The 21,370-nt window shown below is 36.4% G+C and overlaps 1 protein-coding gene and 1 non-coding gene across 9 annotated transcripts; both read left to right on the top strand.

Annotated features, from left to right (window-relative positions):
- Positions 1-1,345: 1,345 nt before the first annotated feature.
- Positions 1,346-9,271, top strand: LOC111912907 (uncharacterized). Of its 8 annotated transcripts, XM_052770540.1 has the most exons (8): positions 1,346-1,712; positions 2,881-3,024; positions 3,120-3,408; positions 3,489-3,564; positions 3,688-3,812; positions 3,893-5,438; positions 5,555-5,795; positions 5,881-9,271. In XM_052770540.1, the coding sequence occupies exon 8, from the start codon at positions 6,471-6,473 to the stop codon at positions 8,775-8,777; it is 2,307 nt and encodes a 768-aa protein (XP_052626500.1). In that variant the 5' UTR covers positions 1,346-1,712; positions 2,881-3,024; positions 3,120-3,408; positions 3,489-3,564; positions 3,688-3,812; positions 3,893-5,438; positions 5,555-5,795; positions 5,881-6,470; the 3' UTR covers positions 8,778-9,271. The 8 variants fall into 8 exon arrangements, with proteins under 8 accessions (XP_052626500.1, XP_052626504.1, XP_052626502.1 ...); XM_052770544.1 differs by having other exon boundaries at positions 1,346-3,024; XM_052770542.1 differs by having other exon boundaries at positions 2,881-3,408.
- Positions 9,272-20,469: 11,198 nt separating this feature from the next.
- Positions 20,470-20,576, top strand: LOC111912942 (small nucleolar RNA R71). Its single transcript, XR_002857382.1, has one exon. It is a non-coding gene; the product is annotated as a small nucleolar RNA R71 (small nucleolar RNA).
- Positions 20,577-21,370: the final 794 nt, after the last annotated feature.

The following is a 21,370-nucleotide window of genomic DNA, read 5'->3' on the forward strand; positions in this document are numbered from 1 at the left end:
TTTGCTTAATGACCTGAAGTATTTTGATATTTCAAGATTTGATTTGGAAGTGAAACTGTTGGAGAGATAGCCATTCAGTAAATAAAATCTTGTTTAAATTTCTGCAACAATCTGCTTCTGATGATTCAAGATTTGAATTTGTTGATGTATATTTGGAAGAAGATGGGGTTTGTTCATGAGATTTCATGTTTTCAAATTTTATTACTTTTTTCTTCATATGAGAATGCATGTGGTTCTTTATTGCGTTATCAGTCCTTCCAAGCCAATGTTGTGACATCTGAGATCACCTGTGTTATAAAAAGACAAATATATATTTATTGTTTCTTTGTGCGATGAGAATTGTAAAATAAAAAAAAAAAATGGATCTATATATGTATCATGGTTTGGTGGTTTACTTATTGCCTAGCATGCTATGAAGAGAGAAAATGATGTTGTCCTCGTGTGATGTGAATGTTTAGATAATTAATCCATCTTAATTGTTTGAAACTGAAAGTCCCTTTAATATTCTAATTGTTAATCGCAATTAGCATTTAAAATATAAAAATGTTATGTTTATGAATTAAAGATTGCGTCAACCCTTAAACATTTACGGAATTTAGTAAAATATTGATATATTAACAAATTATTCATGTAGAGATTTTTAACGATTAAAAAAATTCGGGTGAAAATATAATTTGTTAAAGTTAACTTTTTAAAAAGTTTAATGTAGCTAGGTACCAATCTCATTTGTGACAATGTTATTATGTTTTATTATTATTGGTTAGAAAAATTAATATACAAATAGATATAGTTCATGTAAATGGATAGATAGGTAATACAATTAACTCATAAAGTATATAAAAAATATGTAATTTAAAGAAAAGGAATGTGCAAGAAAAGTTCATTTTCCTTTGACTGTTTCTCTAATTTAAGTATCTCATGTTTTCCAAAAAAAAGACTTAAACTTTTTAAGATTTCCGTTTCACCAAAACTTAATCTTCAAGATTGTACATACATTCCCTTTTCCTTTTCATCATTACTAAGGATATTCTTGTAATTTAACTATCTCACACTTTCCAAACAAAAATAAAATAAAGAAAATGTTCATTTTTAAACTTTGTACATACATTTCATTTTACGAAAATTCAAAAATGAAAATATACTTTTATCATATTTAATATATTTAAAAATCAACTATGATCTCAAATAAATAACCTTAAATTTCATAATACAAAAACAAAATCGTATACATAAGTAGTAAAAGTTTTTTAACATGCATTTAGACTGTAGGTGTAGTATTCGGAGTAAATTGAAATTGGTATGGTATTTATTTTAGGTTATTAAAAAAGGATAAAAATATTCAATACATATCTTGAAACATATATTGGATAGAGATTCACGGCTCCATCCAAACTCTTCGTTTCCTGCCCTTGCAAGTTGCAACACGCTTCGCTTACAGTGTTCAAGGGATTACCCCTGCCTAACGTTTCATTCTCCAAGATGATTTCATCAAGGTGTCTGGCATTTCATTCTCCAACGCCTATGCTCGACGTTTCATTCTCCAACCCTTTAAATCTACATCTATATCTTCAACCATTCTCTTTAGCAAACTCGAACCCCGATATCTCCCACCGTCAGAAGCCCTAAACCTCACTCTTGAACCTGATTTCGAAGAATTGTACAAGTTGCGCCATTTTGAAACCATAAGTTTCGCTCTGCATTCTGATTTAAAGGTAAGCAATTGTTCTTTCATTATTTTGGACTTCAAATTATGCTTGTGGATAATCATATTCTTCTAATTATGTAAATAGCATTTCTTTTTGCACAAACAAACTTAAAATAAAGATGTGATACTGTTAAAAATAGTCTTAATTGTTTATATATGAGTATCTTGATGTGGTTCAGAGGTTGATCTCGGGTTCTTGTATGTTGCTTATATCTTGTATTTGGACCTCGGGTTCATGTATGTTGCCTGTATCTTGTACTTGGTCTGTGTTAAGTTAATAATTCGAATACCGCATGATTTAGAATGTAACTATTCCAACTTATGACCAAATCATAATTGTGATAAAAAAAAATTACAACACTTCTGCACTTAAAATCAATTAGAAATAGGACTTCCTTCTTTTTTTTTCTTAAATTTTCTTTTGGTTTCTTTTTATGTTTATAAATTATTACTTTTATAATTTCTATATGTTTATTATATTTTTTTTGAAATTATGTACATGTAAAGTACTTCACAATCGTGAAGACCTTTATATTCTCAAGTTCTGAGTTTCTTTTTTAATGATAAAAGTACTTACTAATCATGAGGACCTCTATATTTATGTATTTATTACAAAACAGAACCCAAATGCTAAAAACGTCAACATACTTTCGTTTAGTTTTTTGAAATAGCACCCTACAAAACATCCCCAAAGTGCTAGAAACAGTATCATACTTTTATATACTTTTGTGATATAGCATCCTACTTTATGACAACATAGTTTCTCTACGAAACATCCCCAAAGTGCTATTGCAAGTCCATTATTTTCATGTATTTATTTTGAGATTTGTGTGTGACCTTTTTGCCCCTTTACTGTCTAAAGCATCTCTTTTTTGTTTGTTTCATTTGACATTTATGTTTTTTTCTTGATATATGTTTGATACTACAAAACAGCACTCCAAAACCTTAATTTCTTTTATTATATCTACTGTTATTTTTATCTTTGTATGTTTACAAGGAAGGTAAATATGAAATATGGGATAAGAAGTTTAAGAATTAGGACTTCCTTTTTTTTTCCCTTACATTTTCTTTTGGTTCTTTTTATATGTTTATTACAAGGAAGGTAAATATGAAATATGGGATATATGTAACTCATCAAAAAATGTAGTTTTTATATTTTATTTGATATTTTGTAGAAAATGGATCAATATTTTCAAGTACATTGCTTTCGTTCACTTAGTAGTCCGTATTGCTGGTATAAGTTTTCATGCGCCCGGGTTGATCTCCTATGGAGGGATGATAGAAGAAATAGATTAATCATCATTTTAGTTGATAAAAATGTAAGTTTGGAATACTCTTAATATATATTAGATGCTTATTTTAACTAAAGGTTTAGCTATTTTTTTTTTTTATTTTTAAAATTTTTTTTTGATAGAGAGAAAAAATGATGGCTGTCGTTCCTGGCCATTTTATGGAAAGATATGAAAACAGAAATATGGTGGGACGATTATTCTCAATTAATCATTTTAAGCTCTAATGGAATCCCAATGGCTGTCCCAAGTATGAAGGATATACTTTTTTTTATGATGAATATGTGATTGCTGTTGATGAAAATACACAATTTATGTCTCTTGAACCAAACCTTGAAATTCCGTTTCCTGTTTATCCATTGGTTAGTTCCATCGAAACTCTTGTGAGAATGCAACACCGCCGAATATTGATTGGTAAATTTCAATTAATTTTTATATTAAATATTTGATTTTTAAAAAAAGTAAAATTTGATTCAACATAGTTGTTGATTCAGACATTGTTGGGAAAGTTATAAGCGGACGTCTTTTAGGCCATCATTTTGCAATTGAAATGACTCTTCAAGATCAATCGTAAGTTATTATATTGTATTTTTATATTGTATTTTTCTTAATGAATTAAAAGATTATTTTATTTAATTTACCATGTTCATCAGAACTTATACTTTATATTTATATATTTTTAATTTTTAATAGGGGTTTTGTAATCAATCTGATCTTGAATCTCACTCCTGAAGCCTCACCTGCTATGCTTGCTCGAGCAATTGTATACCAATGGGTCATATATGTATCCCAAGTAAAATTTTGCGAACAAGGAGGAGGTAAGTTTAAACCTAATTCACTTTTAATCCCCCAAAAATAGTTATCTTTTTTTATTAACATACATAAAATTGCTTTTTAGTGAATTATCTATTCTCAACATACATTTCAAGGGTTTCGTTTCATCCGATCATGACAGAAGCAGAACTTATTAGGATTATGTTAGGATGATACATCTAGGAGGGTTGTGAACTTATTAGGAATTTGTTTGGTGAAAGTTTTGGAGGGTTATTTGTGTTGTTGTTTTGGTTGTTGAACTATGTTGTTGTTTTTGTTACTTTATTGTCCTCCATATACATTTTGAGGGTTGTTTTGGCTGTTTTGCTTATTAATTTATGTTATCTGTTGGAATCTTGAAACACTAAATATATTATGTTGAATTTCTATTGTTTTTGATAATATTAAGAGTATTGAACAAATTAACTTATGGGATTGCTATAATGTAAAATGTTGTCTTATATTTTTTATAGCTTGAAATGAGAATCGACGACGTTCAAAATCAAAATCGTCAATTTAAAGAAATTCTTTTAGATAATGCGAAAGGTATGTTCTGCTTTTCATTATTGAATTGAAAAATATATATAAGAAATATGATAATATTACTAAAATTGTTGCAGAAAAAAGAAAAATGTACAATAGGCAAGGTCGATTTGGAAAAAACAAAATGCAAAAAGTTGATAGTGGTGACGCTTCCCAAAGTAGTAAAGAAAATCGGAAAAAAGTTAATCAACAATATTATGCACGAAACAAAGAAAAACAACTAGGAAAAGAAAATATCATTCCACAAAGTAGGAAAGATATTAACAGAAATTATTATGAACGAAATAAACAAAAGAAGATAATGCTTCTAAGAGATCAGCAACGACGAAACAATGAAGAAAACACCCAAATATGTTTAGTTTTAACACATGAAACATCAAATGGTTTGTCTTCAATTTTATTATACTTAAACAATGTTTACTTTAAATGAACGATTACATCTTTTTTATTTAATGTTTAAAATTAATATTTTGTTCATGTATCATAAATACAGGAGCTTGTGGTGATCCATACCATGATGTTTTCGATGGTATCCCCATAGTCCATTCTGTTTTAGAGGTATGCAATACATGTATTCATTGTGGAGCAAAACGTTTCAAACATGAATTTGCCACCTTCTGCTGCATGAGTGGGAAAACAAAGTTAGCATCTACCCATATTCCGCCAGAGCTAATGAAAAAGGGAAAATGTTTAGAGATAACATACGTGCTTACAATACAAACTTTTCTTTCACATCTATGGGTGTAGAGTTGGATGAAGAATTGGCTAATATGAAATCTGGGGTATATATATTTCGAGCCAATGGAACAATATATCACAAAATCGACCAATTAGTACCAAGGGATGGAAAACCTAGGTACTTACAGTTATATTTTTATGACTCTGAAACCGACTTTACGCACAGACTTAAGTGGCCAAATATTGATAAAAACATCATTCAAGATTTGACAAAAGCTCTTGCTACAAATCCATATGTTACAACATTTCGAAGCCTTCGTGAATTAGGACCTCTCGATAACTATAGAGTCACTTTGAATGCATCGGTGGAGCTTGACCAAAGGGTATACAACCGGCCGACTACATCTGAGGTTTGACATATATATATATATATATATATATATATATATATACTTTTTTTTATTCAAATTCATTATAATAATTTCCATACTATATATGCATCGTACTAAAATGAAGGGTTATGTAGGTCGATGGTATTTGGGTAGAAGGTAATGACAATATAACGACATATAAAAGAAGCATTATTATATATGGGAGGTCTGAGTACAGTACAAAAATCCAACCTTACGAAGGCTGTTATGATCCTCTGTCTTATCCTTTGTTATTTCCTAATGGCGAATCTGGTTGGCATTCAAAAATAGCGAGGGATGGGGTGTCCGTCAATGAAGTTGTGGTTGATGATGAAAATATTGACGATGATATAGAAGGTACATTCATTTATGTAATCTCAAAGTAAATGATTATATATACATACATATAATTTATATGTTTTTTAATATTACAATTATTCAGGGTCTAACTCGAAAAAGGGTAGGAACAATGTAACGATGCGTGAGTATTATTGTTACAAATTCCAGATCTGTTCAAGTGATAATTTGATATTATTGGGGGGAAGATTACTACAACAATTTGTGGTGGATATCTATATAAAGATCGAGACATCACAGTTGCTCTTTTGTAGACTAAACCAAAAAAAAATAAGATCTGACCTTTACCAAGGAGTTGTCGATTGTGTCAACGTCGGCGAGACTGAACCAAGTAGAGTTGGACAACGAATTGTCTTACCGGCATCTTTTATTGGAGGACCACGTGACATGCGACGACGTTTCCTAGATGCGATGATGTTAGTTCAAGAGGACGGAAAGCCTGATATATTTCTTACCGTTACATGTAATCCAAGTTGGCCTGAAATTGTTAATGATCTAAAACCTGGCCAAAGTGCTCAAGACTGACCAGACCTTGTATGAAGAGTGTTTCGTGCAAAACTAGAAGATCTTAAGGAGTAACTTCTCAAAAAGCATATTTTGGGTGTCGTTCGAGCACATGTTTATGTGGTAGAGTTTCAAAAACGTGGTTTGCCACATGCACATTTCCTCCTGATAATGAGACCAGAACACAAGATGACAAATCCGGACCATTATGATAAGATGGTGTGTGCTGAACTTCTCGACCCGAAAAAATATCCCAAAATGCATGAAATCGTTGTGAAACACATGATGCATGGTCCTTGTGGTCATTTACAAGAATCCAGTCCTTGTATGCAGGGTGTCCCGACACAATGTCGGTGGAGATATCCTAGACAATTTAGTGAAGTGAAAACACAAGGAAAAGACTCATATCCGTTATATCGAAGGAGAAACAATGGGATAGAGGTAGATGTACGAGGAAATACGCTTGACAATAGGTGGTTGGTCCCATATAATCCAAAGTTGTTGATGATGTTTAATTGCCACATGAATGTCGAGGTTTGCTCGAGCATAAAATCAGTGAAATATGCTTTTAAGTATGTTTACAAAGGACATGACAAACAAGTTGTCCAAATTGATCTAGATGGAGGTGAACCTATTATTAATGAGATCAAGATATATCAAGATGCACGTTATATCTCGCCTCCAGAGGCAATGTGGCGAATTTACAGCTTTGCGCTTTCTCAAATCCACCCTTTTGTCATGTCTTTGCATCTTCATCTCCCAAACCAACAATTAGTTAGATTCTCGGATAATGATAACATGACTGATATTGTTGCTAGGGAGAAAGATAAGAGTTCAATGTTGACCGCTTTTTTCGACATGAATAAAAAATACAAGACAGCGAGGAAATATTTGTATAAAGAATTCCCAAAATACTATACGTGGAATACAACTATATGTTGTTGGAAGAAAAGAGAAAAAGGATCAATGAGAGGTCGATTGGTTTCTGCTAACCCCACTGAAGGAGAGCGATACTATCTACGAATACTCCTATCACTTGTTAGAGGGCCAACATGCTTTGAAGATCTTTATAGGGTGAACAACATATTACACCCGACATTTCGTAAAGCTGCTACTGAGAGGGGATTAATAGAGAATGACGACAATCTATCCGAATGTCTTAAGGAGGCCTCACTTTTTCAGTTTCCAGGGGCTCTTAGAAGGTTATTCGCCACTATATTGATTTTTTGCGAGCCCGGAGATGTTCGCAAGTTATGGGATGACCACTTTAAATCACTCTCTGAAGATTATAGGCAACAATGTGAAAGTGTTGAACGAGTTCAAGCTATGGTACTTGTGGATATCCGTATAGTTTTGCAATCTATGGGTAAGGATCTTGGTGATTTTGATCTTCCTATGCTGAATACAACCATCAATTTAGAATCTGCAGGATATCGCGAGGTCGTAGAGGAGTACTCTATTGTTATTGAAGATGAACACCTCCTTGCTAAAGATTCTCTCAATCCCGACCAAAAAATTGCATATGATGAGATTATGTGGCACGTAGATCAAAATCTACCAGGCGTATTCTTCATTGATGGTCCCGGTGGAACAGGAAAAACATTTTTGTACAAAGCCTTGCTTGCCGAGGTTCGTTCTCGTGGTCTAATTGCACTTGCTACTACTACATCTGGTGCTGCAGCTAATAATATGCCTAGAGGGAGAACAGCTCACTCGCGATTCAAGATTCCAATCAATCTTGAAAATAACTCAATGTGCAAGATTGATCAACAGAGTGGGGCTGCTCAACTTCTTCGTTTAGCTAAAATAATCATATGGGATGAATCATCGATGGCTAATAGGCAAGGAATAGAAGCAATGGATAGAACGATGCAAGACATTACAAAGGTGAGCCTCCCTTTTGGTGGAAAGATAATGGTATTGGGTGGTGATTTTAGACAAGTGTTACCCGTCATCAGACGTGGCACTCGAGCACAAATTGTAGACTCTAGCCTACGGATGTCGCCTCTTTGGCCTTTAATTAAAAAGATTCGGTTAACTATAAATATGAGGGCACTCACTGATCCATGGTTTTCAGATTTTTTAATACAAGTTGGCAACGAAGATGAAGAAGCTATCGATGGAAGTTTTATCCGAATACCTGATGACATGTCCATTCCTTACACCGGTGAAGCCAAATCGAAAGAAGATTTGATTAATGCAATCTTTCCATCTTTGCAAATGAATGGAGGTTTTTCTGATTATATTATTTCTAGGGCGATATTATCAACCAAAAATGAAAATGTCGACGAAATTAATGATCAGTTGATCGATAGGTTCCATGGAGAGGAAAAGGTGTATTATAGTTTTGACAAAGCAGAAGATGATAAGAATGAATTCTATCAGATGGAATTCTTAAACTCTTTAAATGTGAGTGGTTTCCCCCCCCCCCCCCCCCCCCCCCCCATCGCCTTCGTCTTAAAATTGGATGCCCTATAATGTTGTTACGAAATATTGATCCTTCTAACGGTTTATGTAATGGCACGAGATTGATATGCAAAGGTTTTCAAACGAATGTCATCGATGTAGAAATAGCCGTTGGTCATCATGCTGGAAAATGAGTATTCTTGCCAAAAATTCCTCTTTGTCCATCTGAAGATGACATGTTTCCATTCAAACTGAAAAGAAAATAGTTTCCAATTCGGCTCGGCTTTGCTATGACAATTAATAAAGCTCAAGGTCAGACAATTCAAAATGTTGGTGTTTTTCTACCTGAATCAGTATTTTCTCATGGACAACTTTACGTTGCGCTCTCCAGAGGAATATCACGTGACAATACAAAGGTCTTACTGAAGCCTACTAAAGATTTTAACCAAACTGGAGTTTACACATCAAACGTGGTGTATCGACAAGTCTTACATGATATGTAAAATACAACTTTGTATGGATATTATTGATATGGTTTTGAATGTAATGACATTTGTCGATGATTATATGTTTTCTTTGAATATGATATGTTTGATGCGTTGCACGTTTTTTAAATATGACGTGATATGTAAAAATTTAATTTCTAGCTATTATGTGTTTTTTGACGTAATATTTTTTTTTTGATTTCATTTTTTCCACACAAGTACCAAATAATCATATATTAAGAGCCTAAACAAATGATGACACCCAAAAAGAAACTATTTGTCGTCTGCCATATTATGTAGTTATGCACATTACGAGAGACAATTCACGACAAAACTGCAACTATGCACCTTGCTAAAATCTATTTGCCAAAAGGAACAATCTACACCAAACAATCTATATTATGGCTGAAAGGAACTATCTTGAGCAAAAACAAACTAATTGCCGCAAAGAAACTATCGGCCGGAAGGAACTATCTGCGCCGCTGCATCGCGCAGGTATCCTACTAGTATATATATATATATATATATATATATATATATATATATATATATATATATATATATATATATATATATATATATATATATATATATATATATTGTAATTAGCTGTTATGAATCAAAATTTTCAAATACTTCTCGAAGATGGTGTTCTTTTTCATTTATTAGTGTAGAGATAGAGATATATTATACACACATATTTATTTATAAACATTGAATAAATAATAAATTTGTTAGAATTTAAATTAAAAGTCCGAAAAATTAAAAGCTATGTTTTGAATTCAAATATATCATTAAATACATGATATTAATTGTGTCATTAGAGCATCCATTTGAATTAAAATAGTTTGTAAATTAATAAACATTTAAATAGAATGAATAATTTAAATATATAATAGTAGACCCATTAATTAGTGGAATTTATTATTGATATCATATCTCTTCGGATATACTCTACATATTGTGTTGTAACTCTTCCTATTATATCTCTAATATTTTACATAGTTAGTTGTATTATTTTCTAGATAAACACCTGCATTCTTGTATTATTCATTATTCAATAAAATCTACCATTTAACCTTTATACGTTATTAGATCATCATCTCTTTCACAAGTCTTGATTCCAACCCTACCTTACGCTGTGACATCCAGAAAAACCAATCAAATCACAATTGTGATTTACCACATAACAAAATTCATGACTACCAATTTTCCAGTGTGGAGGAAACATGTCGAGTCCATGCTAATCAGACAGAACTTGAAAACTTTGATGTGTGTTAGATGCACTTGTTTTATCCCTACTTTTATTAATAAATTTAGCACACAAAGGCAGTGAACCTGTCTTTTAGTGGTATAGTTTAGTAAGTGAGGTATCGAACTCAGGGAACGGAAAATTAAACTAATAACTAATTTTAACTAAAACAATTAATGAAAGTAAAAGGTTGTTCTTCTAGTTTTGCAAGGCTAGAAACTTAAACACACCATAAAACACTTAATTAACTAAATAACTAAAGCAAACAACTAATTCACAAATTTTTGATAAAGATGTTTCTATTTAGGTTCAACCAATTCACTCCTATGGTTATTTGTATTTATGATAGATTAATTGTTATTGGCTACCAATTATAGTGGTTAGGTTCATGTTCATTACTCCTAACCCTTACAGAATTAACTAATTTAAGCGGTGATCATGTGTTTAAACTAATTAATTCCCTAGATTAATAATTTGGATTAAATAAGATTTGTAGTGGTTAATCAATTTAGTGATTCAATGAACCTCTTGTTTGATGGTTTCTCAAACAAGCTCACACATTAATCTAATTATTGTCTCATTAATCTTAGTTTCATAATCATTATTCCTAAGCATATGAGTTAGTGTTCACATAGACATATGAGGTTAACAATTAAAAGATGTTCATGCAGCTTAATTGTCTTCCAATTAACAGAATATAATTGTGATTAATCCATATGGTTCTTTAACAAACTTAATTTAGTAGATCACCAATAAACTATTAACCAAAAGCTAAGAATTAAACCATAGGAGTTCCTTGGTATTCCCCAAACATAAACAAAAACGTATTTAGCTCATAGTTGAAGTAAAAACAAACATAAAAACAAGTTTAACTAGATTAAACATACTCAAATCCTAAAGCTAAGTGGAATGATTAACCTAATTGCTTCAATTCTTCAAAAGGTTGAAGATTAGAATTCCTCAGCGTCTTCAAGGGTTCTCAATCGCAGAAGGATCTTCAAAAATCGCCAGGAAAGTAGTCCCATCGGATAAAGGCTTGGTTTTTATAGATATCTCAAAACAGGGTGTACTCGGCGAATAGCAGACCCAACTCGCCGAGTAGACTCGTAGTTATCCATCTTAAATCAGGAGTCGTGGCTATCCTCTGGAACATTCTGATGGACTCGCCGAGTAGGCTCGTGTACTCGCTGATTAGATGAGCTTTTGTCCCTCAATCTTCATTCTTTGGTCTTCAATTGCTTTCCCTTGTTCCCTTTCACTCCCAAGCATGTCTTTTGGACTGAAAACAAAATTTAAACAATATTAAGTACCTTTTGTCCATATTATTCACTTAATTAGTTAAAAATGAATAAAAATGTATACTAAATAATTAACTAATTATGCACATATCAAAATACCCCACACTTGACTTTTGCTTGCCCCCAAGCAAAACTAAATTTTAAACATATTAGAATCACATATGACAACTCTAATCTAGCCCAGTCATTATGCCAAGACCGCAACACATGCATTTGTGTCTAAAATTTTTCGTAAGGACCTCCCATACTCCAAATACTCACAATCATCATAAACACTTGCCCACTCACCCCGAACTATGCTCATTTTATGCAACCCTCCGAATCCATCCGTAGAAAACCTCTTACCCTCAAGGTGTTTTTAGTTGAGCAACCCAACCATACATAATCTAGAATTACAACTTTTCGATACCACTATGGAGCTCTTTTGGAATTATTCACTTCCTTTGATAATTTGATGTTTGATCTCTTTGAATTCACCACCTTTATTGTTTGGTTTTTGTTATTTTCAACTTTTTGAATTTCTTGGAATTTTGATCTTTTGATCTTCACTTTATTTACTCCAAAATTCTTACAAATTTTCTTGTAATTCTCTCTTTTTTTTACATGTACCTCTCTTTTTTCACTCAAATCCCTACATGCTTAAGCAGGGGCGCTCAACCTCAACATTTATTGGCTAACAATAACAATTTTCCCGGATACATTTCAGGTTTAGGCTGCTAAACATATTGCATCCCTCGGGCTGAGCGGGATCGTGTTTTTGTCCCATGATTTCACTGGAATAAGGAATCCACAGATGCACTAAAACGTATATAGGCTCGACTAAACATTTGAGTTTTCATGCATTTATCAACACAATTCTAACACGGAATCCTAATTTTACTTTTACCAAAATTTTCTAAATTAAATCCTAAGTAATATTTTTGGTATGCAACAAATTTTTAAAATTAGCCTAAATTAAGATTCTAAGTTTTCTATTATGTGACAAACCCCCTACCCCACACTTATTTTATGCAATGCCCTCATTCCATATTATACAAATAATAAAAATGCAAATATAAAGAAATAATTGGAACAAACTCCCCTGGGGTAGCAGTCGATAGGTTGATACTCTCTTCTTCAGCTCCTTCTTGTCTTGACTTTAACCATGGGAACAGCTCATCCATGGCTCGGGTGTCATGCATCTCGTGTGGTTGACAACTCGAAAATTTCATGGAACAAGATTCTTTAGAAAATCTCCAGTGACAATTCCTCACAAAAAGTGGGTAAATGTTGCAGTGAAAGTGCCCAAAGCAGTTCTGGAAATCGAAAATTGGCAGTCTACTCGGCGAGTAGTAGCATGGACTAGGTGAGTAGCTCTTGTCTTAGAACGATAACGTGTAATATCTCAGGTACTCGCCGAGTAGAGTTTGTGCACTCGGCGAATAGGTGCTGTATTTTCAAAACTGATCTAGCTGATGCTCCTTTTGACTTTGGTTCTGAAATTGGAAATGCAAATTGACCCTCACTCTAATTCCTTCAGTAGCAACACTCTCCGTTACTCTCAACTTTCACAGACTCAATCCTAAGGACAAGACTCCATATTTTTCTTGAAAATCTCTCAATCCCTTCTTAACCCTCACAAATTAGTATGCCTCCTAATCTTCTATCCCTGAAAAAAAAATAAACAACTAAATGTGACAATAATAATCAACCCAACAAAAATAAAAATCATCCAAGTGTTTGACAATTGTTCAAATCATAACCAAAACATCATAAACATAAAAACATAAGAAAAAACAATTCTTCATCCTTCATCTTCCATGTCGGCTCCTCCCGCGCCACTTCCTCCTTCTCCATCTCTTCTCCTCATTCGCTCGTCCCAACTCTTAATGTATGGATATCTGGGACCGGGTCTTGGGGCAATATTCATCTGTTGCAAAAGGTATTCAAAAGATTGGTTACTATAATTCACCCCTCGCCCAATGTCGTCCAAGTAGCGTCGGTACTCCAATTGGTTCCATCCGTCATTGTCCTCCTCCACCGGAATAACCGGTGGTTCTCCTTGTACCCGCTCACTACGTTGTCGGACCCGCCTTCCTAGCTCCTCGGGAATCATTGGCTCGTCTTCATGTGGAATGGTGAATGAGTCGCCAAACTTCTCGACTATCCGTGCCCTCCGATATAGTTCAGTGTCGAATGGTGGAGGGTGGATAACCGTGAGTGCGCGAGCTTGTGGCATATCTAGAACCCCAAATGACTTGGCCAGCCGAGTAATAAACATGCATCCATTGATTTTTGAGTTGACTTTTTCTTTAATCGCCCCTTCAGCAAGGAATTTTGCAATGCAGTAGGGGAGGTTGCAAAAAGCGTCGGGAGTAATAATACTGCATAGATAGAAGATGTCAAGGGTTGGGACCTTGTCCCAATCCTTCCGTATGTTGATGGTTCTGGACACAAAGCGGTGAATGAGGCGGTGGATTGGTGACCGAATGTGGCCCTCATGGGCGGTGGAAGGGATATAAACTCGGTTAGGAATCGTGTTCCACCATGTTGAGCCACCACTGCCTCGGGAAGTTCTTTATGGCAGTTCTCCAAGAAGGCTTCAAAGTCTTCAGTCATCATCATGCTCTGGTCATAGATTCCTAACCTCCAAGATAACTCAGCAATGCTGCATTGTCGCAGCTCGCCGCCCAAAGAAAAAGAAATTGTGTTGTGATTGTAATACTCACTACCACCTCGGAATGAGATGGTAGCGAAAAATTCCCAACACAACTCGACATACATGGGTTCTTGAATCTTGAATATTTGTATCCACCCATCAAATGTGATGGTGGTATACCCCAGACTGCATTCCTTCACCAAGTACGGTGTAAGCTCCTCCTCAAATCCCACATTGCCCACCCACCCCCAGTCAACTGCATTTGGTAAATGGATTTCTTTTTGTTTGAGCGCCTCCAATCTGTTTCTGGCCCATGTTTATGATGACTTAGAAGTGATTTGTTTAAAAGAAAGCCATGGGATATCACTTTGGCTCCCCCCACGAGAAGACTGCCCCCTTCTGGCCATGATTCCTGCATACGAACATCAAAAAACACACAAACAAACAATACCCAGTAATTAAAAACAAAGGAATCGGGTTTGAATAGTCATCTACTCACCGAGTACACGACCTACTCGGCGAGTAGGATGAACATCGGGACTGCTCGATGCCGATCCTGTATAAACTATCCAAAAATCCAAATTTTTCACAGGGGTTTGTTGTAATGACTTATCTAACCACAAATCTAAAAGAAATTCCCCATAATATTACCTAATTTATGGCTAAATCGAAACCCTAGAATTTGAGGAAACCCCCAAATCCGAAATCAAGCAAAATCGGGGCAAATCTATGTTAAAGATCGAACCTTTCATGAGTTTATAGTGTAAAGATGTTACCTTTTTCTTTGAATGATGAAGATTTGGTGGAGAATTGAAGAAAGTCTGACGAAATCGCTGCTGCTTAAGAATTCGCTTTGCACGACGAGTGTGGGAGTTAAATGGGTGAAAACCCTCTTTTTTACAGACTTATATTTCATCTGTGTAAATCGGCTACTTGTTGAGTAGAAAGGTCCTACTCGCCGAGTATAAATGCAGTTACGCGTTTTTTCGGGTTACTCGGGCAGGTACTCGCCGAGTATACGTGCCTACTCGGCGAGTAAACCTTGCAGATTGCAAAAATTGTTACCATTTTGAAAAATTTATGTATTTTCTCATTTTTTTAAACCATCCACCCCACACTCTAGGCATTGCTTGTACTCAAGCAGTTATGTTCTCAAAAATAGATGAAGAAAGGAAAATAATGAAAATAAAGAAAAGGAAAGAAAATGCAAACTTGAAACTCGGGTTGCCTCCCGAGAAGCGCTTCTTTTTAGGGAGTCATTAGCTGGACTCCTCCCCTTCTACGTGGTTGCAATCCCTTCCAGCAGCAGCAACTCTTCCATTCCTTCATTACGGGGGACTCCTTCTTCAAACTTTTTAACCCTATGACCATTGACCTTGAAAGGCGTGCCATCTCTTGATAATAGCTCTATAGCACCATGTGGAAACACCGTCTTCATTAGAAAAGGACCATCCCACCTTGACTTTAGTTTTCCTGAGAAAAGCTTTAGCCGTGAGTTGAAGAGCAACACTTTTTCGCCTTCATGAATTTCTTTATCTTTAATCCTTTTGTCATGCCACATCTTAGTCTTTTGTTTATAAAGCCATGAACTAGAGTATGCATCATTCCTCAGCTCCTCAAGAGCATTCAATTGCATTAACCGGTTGCTCTTTAGTTCCTCCATGTTGAAGTTACAACTCTTTAAAGCCCAAAACGCCTTATGCTCTAGCTCTACCGGTAAATGGCATTGCTTTCCATAAACTAACCTACATGGTGTGGTACCAATAGGTTTTTTGAAAGCTGTACGAAAAGCCCAAAGTGCATCATCTAGCTTATCCGACCATTCCTTGCGATTGCTCCCCACCGATTTCTCCAAAATTCGCTTTAAGGCTCGATTTGTCACTTCGGTTTGTCCACTAGTTTGTGGATGGTATGATGTGGAAAACTTATGGATGACCCCATATTTCTTTAACACCTTTTCCAAATGGTCATTGGTAAAATGTGTGCCTCGGTCACTTATAAGGGCTTTCGGGACTCCAAAACGTAAAAATAATTTCTTTAAAAACTGCACCACTACCCGACCACCATTTATTGGTAATGCTTGTGCCTCCGCCCATTTGGATACATAATCAACTGCCACTAATATGTATTTGTTTCCTTTGGACGTGGGAAATGGTCCCATGAAGTCGATTCCCCACACATCAAACACCTCGCACACTTGGATGCTATGTTGTGGCATTTCATTTCGAGATGAAATGTTTCCCACTCTTTGACAAGCATCACATTCTTTGACAAATTGGGCTGCATATCTAAAAATTGTGGGCCAATAAAACCCAATATCAAAGATCTTCTTTGCAGTGTAGTGTGCTCCATGATGTCCACCCGTGGGCCCGCTATAACAATGCTCTAATATTTTCCGGCTTTCCTTCCCGAATACGCATCTTCGTATGATCCCATCCGCACAGCTCCGGAAGGGGTATGGCTCGTCCCAAAAGTAATATTTTAATTCAGCAAAGAATTTCTTTTTTTGTTGACTGCTAAAATCTTTCGGGTTGTATTTTGTAGCTAAATAATTAGCTATGTCTGCGAACCATGCTCTTCTCCCACTGTCACCATAATGTACTCATCTGGGAAGTCATCTCCAACTTTATCTTCTTGCAATTGCGGGTTCTCAAGCCTTGACAAGTGGTCAGCTGCTACATTCTCCATTCCCTTCTTGTCTCGTATCTCTATGTCAAATTATTGAAGAAGTAGCACCCATCGTATCAGTCTTGGCTTGGCATCCTGTTTGGAAAATAAATACTTGATAGCCGAGTGGTCGGTGAAAACAGTAGTTTTAGATAAAACCAAGTAAGGGCAGAATTTGTCAAAGGCATACACCACAGCTAATAATTCTTTTTCAGTGGTGGTGTAATTTTCTTGGGCTGGGTTTAGAGTCTTGCTAGCATAATATATGGGTTGAAAGTGCTTATCAACCCTTTGACTAAGGACAACTCCTAATGTATAGTCACTAGCATCACACATAATCTCAAAAGGTAAGTTCCAATTTGGTTCAATAATGATCGGGGCATTAGTTAAATTTTCCTTTAAAAATTCAAATGCCTCTAAACACTCTTTAGTAAGATTAAATGGTACATCTTTTAGTAGTAATTGTGTTAGAGGTCTAGTTATTTTGGAAAAATCTTTTATGAAACGCCGGTAAAAACCTGTGTGTCCTAGAAAACTCCTAATGCCCTTCACATTAGTTGGTGGGGGTAATTTGGCAATGGTGTCAATCTTTGCCCGATCCACTTCAATTCCCTTTTTGGAAACCTTATGGCCCAAAACTATACCCTCTTTGACCATAAAGTGACATTTCTCCCAATTGAGGACCAAGTCGGTTTTTTCACACCTAGCAAGCACTAAGTTAAGATTAGTGAGACAATCATGGAAAGAAGATCCAAAAACGGAAAAGTCGTCCATAAAAACTTCCCTGAATATTTCCACCATATCGTGGAATATAGCTGTCATACACCTTTGAAAAGTCGTGGGTGCATTGCATAACCCAAAAGGCATACATCTATAAGCAAAAGTCCCACTTGGGCAAGTGAATGTGGTCTTTTCTTCGTCCATTGGGTCTATGGGTATTTGAAAATAACCCGAGAATCCATCTAGAAAGCAATAGTAGCTATGGCCCGATAGTCTTTCTAACATTTGATCAATAAAAGGTAAGGGAAAATAGTCTTTACGAGTGGCATCGTTTAGGTTTCGATAATCGATGCACACTCTCCAACCGGTTACCGTTCGTGTAGGAATTAGCTCGTTCTTTTCGTTGGTTATGATCGTCATCCCTCCTTTCTTGGGCACCACTTGGACCGGACTCACCCATGGACTGTCGGAAATGGAATAGATAATTCCCGCATCTAAGAGTTTGACCACTTCTTTCTTGACTACTTCTTGCATATTTGGATTTAACCTTCTTTTGTGCTGTACAACCGGCTTTGCTCCTTCTTCCAGATTGATCTTGTGGGAGCAATAGGATGGGCTTATTCCCTTGATGTCGGTGATGCTCCATGCTATGGCCCGTTTCCGCTTCTTCAACACTTGCACGAGCTCTTCTTTTTCAGAATTGGTCAGGTCAGAGGTTATAATTACTGGCTTTTGGTTGCCTTCTTCGAGAAAAGCATACTCCAAATGTTCTGGTAAAGTTTTGAGCTCCGTTTTTTGGTTTTGACTGTTGGACTCGCCGAGTGCAGGTAGGGTACTCGGCGAGTTTGTGGCTGTATTCACGACTTCTGCCTTTTTTTCAGAGGAACTCGGCGAGTAGATCGGTCCTACTCGGCTAGTAGGACTGTCAGTTTGTTTTACCAATTCTTCATAATCTGCTTCTTCCAGCAGTCTTTCAATTTCCATCAAGTCTTTTTCTGGATCAAATTCTTCATCATCAGTTGTGAACTTTCTGGAATCTTCAGTTATGCATTCTTCCAATAATTCGTCAAGCATGTCAATTGAGAATGTCGTGTCGTCATTGTTCCTTGAATACTTCATAGCTTGGTCTACCCCAAATGTGACTGAATCTTCTCCTACCCACAAGGTGAGCTTTGAGTCCCTCATGTCTACTATAGCACTTGCCGTGTTTAGGAAGGGTCTTCCAAGGATGATTGGCACTTGTGGATCCGCCTCCATGTCTAGAATGATAAAATCAGTGGGAAAGAAGAATTTGTCCACCTTGACTAGTATGACTTCGCATATGCCTCTTGGGAAGGTGACTGTCTTGTTTGCAAAATGTATTGCCATGCGAATTGGCCTTGGTTCTGGGAGATCCAGCTTCTTAAAGAATGGATATGGCATTAGGTTCACACTTGCTCCCGAATCGGCTAAGGCATGAATGGTGGCCAAGTTGCCAAATTGGCAAGGTAAAGTCAAACTCCCCGGATCACCTTTCTTCTTTGGTAGCTTATTTAGCATAGCAGCTGAGCAGTTTTCATTGAGTACTACCTTCTTCACTTCTTCCATCTTCCTTCTATTAGTGAGAAGTTCCTTAAGGAACTTTGCATACTTGGGCATTTACATGACGGCTTCAATGAAGGGTATGTTGATTTGAAGAGTCTTGATATGATCTAAAAACTTCTGATACTCCTCTTTCGGCTTCTCCTTCTTAGCTCGGGCTGGGTATGACATTGGAGGTTGTTAATGCTTTTCGGGGACCTGCTCGTTGGTATTTGATGGTGTACTAGCCGAGTCCATACGAGGTACTCGGCAAGTAGGGCTGTCAGATTGTATGTTTTGGTTTTCTGCTTGCTTTTCTGCCTCCTCCTTCTGTGATTCCTTGGATGCCTCAGTCTGAATAGGTGCCAGGGGAGTGATTATCTTCCCACTTCTTGTTGTTACTATGTTTATGTGCGCGCCTCGTGGGTTATTTTCAGTTTTGCTAGGAAGTTTGCCCGGTGACCTTTGGTTGATTTGTTGAGCAAGTTGCCCAAGCTGCGTTTCTATATTGTGGATAGATGCTTGCTGGTTCCTAAGCATGGTCCTTGTTTCTTGAATTGCAGCATCATGATCACTATGTCTTTTTTCCGATGCAGCTACAAATTTCGTGAGCATTTCTTCCAAGCTTGGCTTCCTCTGTTGCACCGGCTCCTCCTTTTGGTAGAACCCTCTCCCTTTTTGCCTAAACCTTTCCTCCTTGGATTTCTTGTACTCTTCATAAGAGAGCCACTCTTTCTTTTGTTTGCGCCAGTCTTCATCAAATCGGTCTCCACTTGAGTAACATATTTGCGTCTTCTTGTTGCCATTCTCATCTAAATCACAATCTCTAGTGAGGTGAGGCCCATTGCAGTTTTCACAACCCACCCGAATAGCATGGATTGTTTGATCCATCTTATCCATCCTCCTATCCATGGTTTTTAGCATAGCCATGACCGCGGATAAGTCTTCAGTAGCTGCATAAGCGGCTCCCCTATTGACATCATGTCTAGGGTTGTGGTATTCTCTAGAGTGTTTAGAGAATTCTTCAATCAATTCTTTGATCACCGGGGGCGGCTTCTTTATGAGCGGGCCTTGCGAGTCTAGTAACTGCCTGGTTGTGATATTGACTCCATCATAGAAGATGGATACTTCTTGCTGGCTGTTTAGGTCATGGTGTGGGCAGTTTCTTAGTAAGCTCTTGTACCTCTCCCATGCTTCATATAGCGACTCTCCAGCTTGTTGTTCAAAGTTAGCAATGGCCTTCTTCAACTTGGCTATCTTGGAGGGTGGGCAAAAGTGATCAATGAATTCTTCTTTCATCTTGGCCCAAGTGGTGACTGATTCGGGGGGAAGTGACTTGAGCCAATCTTTTGCAGCACATTTGAAAGTCACCGGAAGCATACGAAGTAGCTGAGTCTCGCGGGGCACATTTGGAACATTGAAGTAACCAGCTACATCATTGAATTCGTGCAATTTCTTGTAGGCATCTTCATGGTCTTTTCCATAAAAAGGTATTTCTTTAAGTAAAGCTAGGATATGACCCTTTAGCTCGAAGGTAGCAGTTGCTAGAATTGCGGGTTGCACAAGTCCCGGGCCAGTGTCGTCGTGCATCCTCTTCTTCCATTCCCCCATGGGGATTTCATCAATGTTAGCTATTGTGATAGCTAACTCTTCCTCGGACTCGGTTTCGTGCTCATATGTCGGGTCCTCTTCTTCCTCGGTCTCGTACTCAATATCTTCCTTAGCCGGTTTGTCGATTACTAAGGAAGCGTTGGATGCTCCTGATTTGCTGCTCTTCTTTTTCCCAAAAACAGTCTTCAAATTGGACAAACGTGACTTCTTTGGTGTACTCGAACTCTCCACGTCCTTTGCTTTGTTTCTTTTCAATGCGATTTCGGGATCTTCAAACGGGGGTACCAGCGGGGTGTTTGATCCTCTGGTCATGAATGTCCTGAAATAAACAAGATAAAAATGTAAAAAGAACAAAAAAAATTGTACTAAAAAATCAAAAATTAACTGCTAAACCCGCTTGTACTCGTCGAGTAGGTGCGACTGCACTCGGCGAT

The sequence above is a fragment of the Lactuca sativa genome, chromosome 4 (assembly GCF_002870075.4).
Source record: "Lactuca sativa cultivar Salinas chromosome 4, Lsat_Salinas_v11, whole genome shotgun sequence".
Lineage (NCBI taxonomy): Eukaryota > Viridiplantae > Streptophyta > Magnoliopsida > Asterales > Asteraceae > Lactuca > Lactuca sativa.

Bases quoted from the DNA above. Each gene is read 5' to 3' on its own strand.
- LOC111912907 (XM_052770544.1), top strand. From the start codon at position 6,471: ATGAGACCAGAACACAAGATGACAAATCCGGACCATTATGATAAGATG.